Source organism: Sphaerodactylus townsendi, linkage group LG02, assembly GCF_021028975.2.
Source record: "Sphaerodactylus townsendi isolate TG3544 linkage group LG02, MPM_Stown_v2.3, whole genome shotgun sequence".
NCBI lineage: Eukaryota > Metazoa > Chordata > Lepidosauria > Squamata > Sphaerodactylidae > Sphaerodactylus > Sphaerodactylus townsendi.
Genome location: NC_059426.1, coordinates 168,998,648 through 169,008,064, shown reverse-complemented (window position 1 = coordinate 169,008,064; position 9,417 = coordinate 168,998,648). Strand labels below are relative to the sequence as shown.

At 50.5% G+C, this 9,417-nt stretch overlaps 1 protein-coding gene across 1 annotated transcript in view; it reads left to right on the top strand.

Annotated features, from left to right (window-relative positions):
* Window positions 1-331: 331 nt before the first annotated feature.
* Window positions 332-9,417, top strand: part of MTHFD1 (methylenetetrahydrofolate dehydrogenase, cyclohydrolase and formyltetrahydrofolate synthetase 1) — a 79,907-nt gene continuing 70,821 nt past the window's right edge. Inside the window, exon 1 of the mRNA XM_048484651.1 lies at window positions 332-551. Coding sequence (XP_048340608.1) covers window positions 511-551 — 41 coding nt within the window. The 5' untranslated portion in view covers window positions 332-510. The remainder of the gene's footprint in view (window positions 552-9,417) is intronic.

Genomic DNA, 9,417 nt, shown 5'->3' with positions numbered 1-9,417 from the left:
CCAGAAGAAAGAGACCAGCCCCCCTGGAGACAATGGCACGGCTTTGGAGGGTGGACTCCACGACGGGATCCGGCCCCCCCCGCTGGCGCCCTTCCTTTCCCCAACCCTGCCCCCCCCAATCTCCAGGAATGTTGGCAACCCGAGTTTGCAAACCCCTCTAAAGTCACCCTCCCCCCCCCCATTAAAAACGACCCATCCCCCAAAGGATCTAAGTCCCGTTGGGGTGTCCAAGCGGCGCGCAAGGAGGAGGCGCACCTGGGAGCGCGCAAAGGGGCCGGGCCGGGCGCAGCCACTCGCCTGCGCGCTCCTGGGTCTCCTCCCCTTGCCGAGGGCGCGGCTTCCTCCTCCGGGCGCAGGAGGCGAAAGTTTGGCCCCCCACGTGGCTCCCTCGTGCAAGGCCGGGGGCGGGCAGGGCGGCCAAGGGTGGGCTTTTGAGCCCCTCCCGGCGCCATCGGAGCCGCACTGAGCGCAGCCGCCGCCAGAGGAGGAGCGAAAGCAGCCGGACGCGCCATGCCACCCGCCGAGATCCTCAGCGGCAAGACCGTTTCCGCGTACGCTCCTTCCCCCCCCCCCGCCCGCTCGGGAGATCTGGGGTTTTTGCAACGGGGGGGGGGTCTGGGGCGCCTCGGAGCAGCCTGCTGGGGTTGGAGGAGGGGGTCGCGTTGCTCTTTCCACGGGGGCTCCAACTTGTGCGTCCTTCCCCCAGCTTCCCCCCCAACTTTGCAACTTATTGGCGGCCTTAGATCCGCTGTGACCCCCGTATGTACGAAGCGAAAGTTTCCAAATGGGCGTTGTTGCATCGGAGACGTTTAAAGCCCGCCCCCCCCCCCCCGGCCACTGGAGAAAGTTCTTTTAACACAAAAGTAATAGCAAGAATGCGATTGTGATTTCTTTATCTTTGTTCCCTCTGAAGCTGTGATTCTGAACACGAACCTGCCTTTTACTGAATCCAGCCCTTGATCTTTTGCCTACTAGAACCAGATCTATTGCCACTGTTGCCTACTAGAGCTGGCAGCTGCTCTCTGGGGTCTCAAGTTATGGTCTCCCACATTGCCTTCTCCTTTTTGCTGGAGGTGCGAGGCTTGAACTCGTGGCCTTCTTCATGCAAGCCAGATGCTCTATGAGCCGTGGTCCTTTGGGCCTCATATTGGTCCGTTATATACTACCTGATTCTTTTAGGTAGAAATGCGGAGAATTCCACCACTGCCCCATTACCTCCTCCTTTTTGCTGGAGGTGCAAGGCAAAAGACTAACTCGTGGCCTTCTTCATGCAAGCCAGATGCTCTATGAGCCGTGGTCCTTTGGGCCTTATATTGGTCCGTTATATACTACCTGATTCTTTTAGGAAACGCTTTGCGAATCAACAATGCCCCATTAATACAATTCCTGCCATATTGAGGTGCAGGCAAAAAAGATCGCAAATCGTATTCTTCATGCAAGCCAGATGCTCTATGAGCCGTGGTCCTTTGGGCCTTATATTAGTCCATCATGTATGACCCAATTCTTTTAAGTAGAAATGCTGGTGATTGAACTGGGGGAGATATTTAACCACTGAGCCATGACCTCTCCCCCAAACATGAGACTGTTTGATACTGAGTCAAGCTATATCAGGGGTAGGGAACCTTTAACACTCAAAGAGCCATTTGGACCTGTTTTCCACAGGAAAAGAAACACTTGGAGCCGCAAATAATTTTTGTTATTTAAAATAAAGATAACACTGTATATATTGGGTTTTTTTACCTTTTACTCCGCTCATTCTGAGAAGCGCATGGATGCGCCCTCACTTCCTGCCGCCTGCAGGCTGGGCGCAAGGATGGGGCCAGTAGCTCAACCTCTCCGGCCGCCGGGAAAGCACCACTCAGCTTCGACTGAGAGGAGTTTCGCGGCGCAGCGCGGCCCAGCTGGCCGCGGGCAATTGGTGCACCCGCCCTGCTGCCTGCAGGGCAGGCTAGGATGAAGCTGGCGGCTCGGCCTTGCCGGCCGCCGGGAAAGTGCCCGCCCCACTTCAGCGGGGCGGGCGAGGGGGGAAGCCCGTGGCGCAGCCCAGCTGGCTGTGGGCAGTTGGTGTGCCTTCCCTGCTGCCTGCAGGGTGGGCAAGGATGGGGCCGGTGGCTCGGCTCGTGGAGCCGCAGTGCAAGGGCAGAAGAGCCGCATGCGGCTCTCGAGCCGCAGGTTCCCTACCCCTGAGCTATATGATCTGCCTGCCGCGGCCTTGTATACGCAAAGGTCTGCTTAGCTGAAGCCCTTCCCCAGGAACGAGGAATTAGGCCTGCCAAATTCAGTAGTGTTTCCAGAAAAATATGGTTAGGATCTAGCTGGTAACCCTGCAGAAGAGAAGAGGGGAGAGGAATTTACAGTGCCATCCGGGTGCAGCGTTTCCCCAGCCTATGCGAAGGCCCAATTAAGTGCTCAGGAATGCGTTGCTAGAGTCATAGATTGCTCAAGTTATATGGTAGCTTAGAGGTCATATAGTATGACCCCCTGTTCAGTGCAGGAACAGGCAACATGTTCTGTAATTTGGCCCTGGGTTGTGGGAGCCCTGGCCGCTGATCTGTTGTCTGCTGACTTTCGGTTGCCGATTGTGTAAACGCAGAGACCTCCTTGCATGTTGGGCTTTATTTGTCCTAGTTTTGAATCCAGCGCTACCTGAAAAAGCGTGCGAGTTGCTCAGAACCTCTGGAGTGGAGCATAACAAAAATTGGATGAATGCTCTGGTGTTTGCTTCTTGCCCACAATCCAGGATTTTTATGTGCATGGATAAATCGTGTGTCTGTATAAAGTGCCGCATAGTTGCATCCGAATTATGGCAATCTCTAGTGCAGCCTCAAGGCAAGAGATCTGCAGAGGCGGTTTGCCATTTGCCTGCTTCCACGTCATGACCCTGGTATTCCTTGGAGGTTTCCTGAGAGCCAGTGTGGTGTAATGGTTAAGAGCAGGTGCACTCTAATCTGGAGAACCGGGTTTGATTCCCCGCTCTGCCAGTTGAGCTGTGGAGGCTTATCTGGTGAACCAGATTAGCTTGTGCACTCCCACACACGTCAGCTGGGTGACCTTGGGCTAGTCGCAGTTCTTCGGCGCTCTCTCAGCCCCACCTGCCTCACAGGGGAGGGGGAAAGGGAAATGAGATTGTAAACCGCTTTGAGGCTCCTTACAAGAGAGAAAGGGGGATATAAATCCAAACTCTTCTTCTTGTTCTATCCAAATACTAACCAGAGCTGACTTTGCTCAATCTCTGAGATATGAGATTGGGCTAGCCTTGACTATGCAACACAGTGTAATTGAGGTTTATAATTTCAGCTATAGACCTGGATTTGTTTCAATGCCTAAGTTTGGATGTAGTAACAAATTGCAGTTAAATTGAAGACTCAGGCACAAGCGGGGGGGTGTGTGTGTGTGCCCCAAAATAAATTAGGCTAACTGTGCTATTTTAAACAGAGTTACACCCCTGGAAGAGTGTAGAAATCCTTTCTTAGTCCAGTTCTATCATTCTCACTATGAACAAACCAGAGTTTTTGTGACCTCTGACAGGGTGGCACTGAAACGCTGCCGTCTGCTGTTGTGAGCCGGAAAGCTGCGCCCAAACGGATTGTAGATCCCGTGATTTGGCTGGGTCAAAGTGGGACATAAAGTTTCAGAGGCAGATCACTGTTTGCAGAAAAGAAGCCGCAGCGTTGCATGTGTCTGGCCGTCCGACACGCGGATCGGTCACTTGCGCGTTCTCTTTTCTTTTTGAAAAAAATATTTTTATTAGATTTTAACGAAATATAAAACAGTCCTTGTTACATGAGTTTGAATGAGATGAAATATGAAGTGAAAAAAGACAGCAAAAAAGGTAACAGTAACAAAAACATCACATAAAAGAAATACAAAGAAAGAAAAAAAATAGGTTCCTCTCTTTTTCATTGAGGGAAAAGTACAGTATGTGGAGACCAAAAACATTTTATGCGAGGTTCTTAAACAGTTATAACATCAGTCTAGTTAATGTGGCATAGGAGTTAAGAGCTAGTGTATCTAATCTGGAGGAACCGGGTTTGATTCCCAGCTCTGCCGCCTGAGCTGTGGAGGCTTATCTGGGGAATTCAGATTAGCCTGTACACTCCCACACACGCCAGCTGGGTGACCTTGGGCTAGTCACAGCTTCTCGGAGCTCTCTCAGCCCCACCTTCCTCACAGGGTGTTTGTTGTGAGGGGGGAAGGGCAAGGGTTTGTAAGCCCCTTTGAGTCTCCTGCAGGAGAGAAAGGGGGGATATAAATCCAAACTCTTCTTTTCTTCTTCTCTTTCTGGACAAAACCCTGAGATGGAATCTTTCCAGTCTTTGGTTCACCTTCCCAGGAAAACTCTGATCACTGCCATACGATCCTGCAAAGGCTTTGAAGCTCGCCTTTTGGCTGACTTCCTGTGATCAAAAGGCTTTTAGCATGTAAGTGCAATTCCTGTACTTCACTAGTACTCTGGCACCACACTCAGTTTAATTTCCAAATTGAATCCCTGCTTGCAAAGAGTCACGTGCTATGCTTGAATCTTGTTAGTTGACTCCTCATGCCAGCTAGGGAGGGCTCAGTACTTGGACTATGGACATACTGCAAAGATTTGTAGATCCTTTGTGGGGATTTTAAAAATGTAGCCATTCCTAGAGTCAATCTAGGACAGTGGTGGTGAACCTTTGGCACTCCAGATGTTATGGACTACAATTCCCATCAGCCCCTGCCAGCATGGCCATGCTGGCAGGGGCTGATGGGAATTGTAGTCCATAACATCTGGAGTGCCAAGGGTTTGCCACCACGGATCTAGGAAATACATCTTGAATTAAGGAAACGTAATGGCTCTTTGTATTGTCGAAGGCTTTCACGGCCAGATTCAACTGGTTGTTGTCCAAATTCAACTGGTTGTTGTCCGGGCTGCGTGGCCGTGGTCTGGTAGATCTTGTTCCTGACGTTTCACCTGCATCTGTGGCTGGCATCTTCAGAGGTGCATCACAGAGAGTGTATCACAGAGAATGTGTCCAGTGTGTAGCACCCTTCTCTCTGTGATACACCTCTGAAGATGCCGGCCACAGATGCAGACGAAACGTCAGGAACAGGATCTACCAGACCACGGCCTCACAGCCTGGGAAACCCACAACAGCCAGTTGAAACCTTTTGACAACACACTGAAACAAAAAAAGTCTTCACCTGCTGCCGGAAGACTTATATAGAAGGGGACAGGTGAGTCTTTCTGGGGGAGAGTTCCAGAGTTTTGCCACAGCGAAGAAGGCCTTCTCCTGGGTTGCCACTCATCAGGGTCACGTGAATCAGGGCAGTGTTTTCCAACCTTTCCGACGTCACGGTACCCTTGACCTCATTCTTCATATCTCACGGGACCCCTGCCATCCTCCCCCCACCTTCCCCTCCCAGTTTCCCTGCTTGCCACCCCCACCTTCCCCTCCCAGGGTGAAGGGCAGCACGGTGGGTGGGGGTGGGCGGGAAATGGCTGCTGACCTTGTGGCAGGCCCTGCCTCCTGGACCAGCTCCATGTCCTTGCTGGTCCTGGCGGGAGACACCACAAAAGTGAGGGGGTCCGGTAGCATTGCCGTGGTACCCCTGGGACATGCTCACGGCACCCCAGGGTACCACAGAACCCTGGTTGGGAATCGCTGAATCAGGGCCTAAAAAGATAAATGTGGTGGTCAGGTAGGTTAATAATTGAGTAGGCGGACCTTTAACTACGCAGGTCCCAAGCCATGTAGGGTTTTAAAGTCCATCACCAAGACTGTGAATAGTGTAGATAGGCCAAGGATTCGAACAGGTTTGGCAATTTAGCAAATATATCTGAGTTCATCAGTCGCCAGCATGCAGCGTTCCCTGCTCTGGACTCTTCCCTGCTATCTTGCTTTATTGCGCCACTGGCTTAACATTTAACTTGATGGCACATGGTTGATTAACGTTAGTATCTGGCCCCCATATGTGTACGTGTGTCCCAGGAACGCTTGAAATCTCTGTGTGGCTTTAAAGTCATTTCTCTGTTGGGGGCGGGTAAAGAATGTTAGGGATTAGAGATGTTTGTCTTACTGTCAGAGACCAGTGGCGTAGCTACCATGGGATGGGTGTGTGCGTTGCACTGGGAGGGTGCCGGGGGGGGGTAGCAAAAATATATTTTTGATATTTTTAGTGTTTTTATTTTGTCGGCCGGCAGGGGGTGCAGTTTTTAGGATAGCAGCAGCAAAATTTCAGGATCTTGTCTGGCGACACTCCTGCTGATACCAACCAAGTTTGGTGAAGTTTGGTTCAGGGGGTCCAAAGTTATGGACCTCCAAAGAAGGTGCCCCATCCCCCATTGTTCCCAATGGAAGCTAATAGTAGATGGGGCTACCTTTTGAGGGTCCATAACTTTGGATCCCCTGAACAAACTTCACTAAACTTAGGTGGTATCATCAGGCTGATCTCCTGCTGATACCAGCCAGATCTGGTGAAGTTTGACTTGGGGGGTCCAAAGTTATGGACCTCAAAAGGGGGTGCCCCCATCTCCCATTGTTTCCAATGGGAGCTAATAGTTGTTGGGGCTACCCTTTTGAGGGTCCATAACTTTGGACCCCGTAAACCAAACCTGGGTGAAATCAGCAGGAGAGTCTCCTAAAGATACCCTGAAATGTTGATGCTGCTAGCCTAAAAACTACGCCCCCTGCAGGCCAAAAACTGAAAAACACTAAAAATACAAAACCCACAAACGAACATGGGGGGGGGGGGGGGAAGCAAAATTCTGATTTTGCACCGGGCTCCATTTCTCCTATCTACGCCTCTACCAGAGACAGATCTGAATAACTGCCTGCTCTGATATTTTTTGAAGGGCGGGGCAGGCGGCATCCCTGCTTTGTACACAAGCTAAGGAGCAGCAGTGGCGTAGGAGGTTAAGAGCTCATGTATCTAATCTGGAGGAACCGGGTTTGATTCCCAGCTCTGCCGCCTGAGCTGTGGAGGCTTATCTGGGGAATTCAGATTAGCCTGGGCACTCCCACACACGCCAGCTGGGTGACCTTGGGCTAGTCACAGCTTCTCGGAGCTCTCTCAGCCCCACCCACCTCACAGGGTGTTTGTTGTGAGGGGGGGGAGGGCAAGGAGATTGTAAGCCCCCTTGGGTCTCCTGCAAGAGAGAAAGGGGGGATATAAATCCAAACTCTTCTTCTTCTTCTAAGATCCATCGCATTTGGTGCCAAAAAAAAAAACCCTTACAAAACTGGACATGATGGACATGCTGTGTCTCTTGCAGTTGTTAAAGGCAGATCGCAGCAGTATGTGGTTCTGGTTTGGATCCCTGTGGTACTCAGGGGAGGGGAAGCGAGAGGCACAGAGGCAAGACCTCAAAGCTAGAAAGGAAGCGGGGGGGGGGGGACCCTCCCCAATGGGGAATTCCTACAAAGGTCAGGTGGTGGCAGCAGAGAGAAAGAAAGTCCCTTCCAGGCGAAGTTGGCAAGTGATAGTATTTTGTCAAAAGCCTTCATGGCCAGGATTAACCCTAAATCAGTGATGGCGAACCTTTTCGAGACCGAGTGCCCAAACTGCAACCCAAAACCCACTTATTTATCGCCAAGTGCCAACATGGCAATTGAACCTGAATACTGAGGTTTTAGTTTAGAAAAAACAGTTGGCTCCGAGGCGTGCGTGACTCAGGAGTAAGCTTGGCGGTAGTCGGTGGCTTTGCTTTGAAGCAACTGTGCAACTCTTCCAACGGGTGAATCACGGCCCTAGGCGGGTTTACTCAGAAGTAAGCCCCATTGGCAGCAACCGAGCTGACTCCCAGGTAAAGGATCGCGCTGTAGTTCTTTGCATGAACACCAGTGGGGTTTAACAGCGCTTAACAGGGTTACCTACACTGCTTCCCCAAAACTAGGTCTTGGGTTTAATGCTAATAATTGAGCCCAGCAGCCTAGGCCAGCCTAGATGTGTGTGTGTGCGTGGGGGGGGGGGGAACTCTGTACATGCCCACAGAGGGGGCTCTGAGTGCCACCTCTGGCACCCGTGCCATAGGTTCGCCACCACTGCCCTAAATCCTCCCTGCCCCCCGGCTCCATCCCAAACCTCCAAGAATTTCCCAGCCCCGGACTGGCAACCCTCGCTAATGCCGCTCTTTGATGTTTTCCTAATTGGCCAAAACGGCTCCTTGTTTTGTGCCTGCATTTCTCTTTGCCTCAAAACCTCTTCCTGCCGTTTCTTTTGAACCAGCGGAGCTTATTTGTATTTGGGTCTCCGAGCTGCGAAAAAGTTCCCTTGCAGAATTTCCGTCTGTGCCCAGCTGCTATGTGTAAGGAACTCCATAGAAGCAGAAATAAAAGGCTTTTTGGGTGTAAAAGACCGTTTATTCAGACATCCTAGAAAGCTCACGTACACGACGTGGCAGGAATAAAGTCTCCCGCCAGAAGCACAGGTTATAACTCTGTCCATCCCATCCCCCCTCCCGGATTCCCATGGGAACGGAGTTCTCATCTCTCTCGCAGAGATAAGGTCTCCGCCAGAGTCTCCGCCGCAGATGCTGGCCCATCGCCCGGGTTATGGAATGCAGTCAAGGCCAGGCGGCTGCCCCGCTCATCAACACCATTGAATCCTTTACACTATGCCGTGAAAATAAACGTAAGCCTTGGCGGGATTTCTTCGGAAGGGCGGTGGACCCGTTCGGCAAGTTTTCTTCTTTTTAACGTGTCCGCAAGCAAAACACACACACACACACACACAGTGGATCCTTCCCTTCCTTACAGTCATTCTATCTTGCCCTTCCAGGACTATGTCATAAAAGGTTGCCGTGTAATTTTTTTCCTTTTAAGGGTTCCCAATATCTCAAAAGTGAGCCAGCGTAGGTTAGTGGCTGGAATGTCAGACTAGGATCTGGGAATAAGCCCAGAGGGGGAATATTAAGGATGTGACTGGGCCATCTTGAGTGAATAGGATATCGTTCAAAAAGGCTATCGAAGAGATAGAAAAAGTGCAGAGAAGGGCAACGAGGATGATTGAGGGTTAGATCTGCTAATATCAGATCAAAATATTCCAACATTCTTTCTAGGATACCTAGTGAAATGGAAGAATCAAGTAGACTTCCTTTTCTTCTGGACAATTCTGACAATGAAACTTGTGAATTGGTTGCACAATTTTTACTGGAGGTGATGCACAATCAATAATTTATATTTTATCTTAAACCTTTGTATTTGTATACCTTTTATCTTAAACCTTTGTATTTGTATACCTTTTATCTCAGGTTTTTTATTGTGTTATGATTATTGTTATGCCAAATAAAGGCTTATTATTATAATTAGATGATTGAGGGACTGGAGCACCTTCCTTATGAGGAGAGGCTGCAGCGTTTGGGACTCTTTAGTTTGGAGAGGAGACGTCTGAGGGGGGAGATGATTGAAGTCTATAAAATTATGCCTGGGGTAGAAAATGTGGACAGAG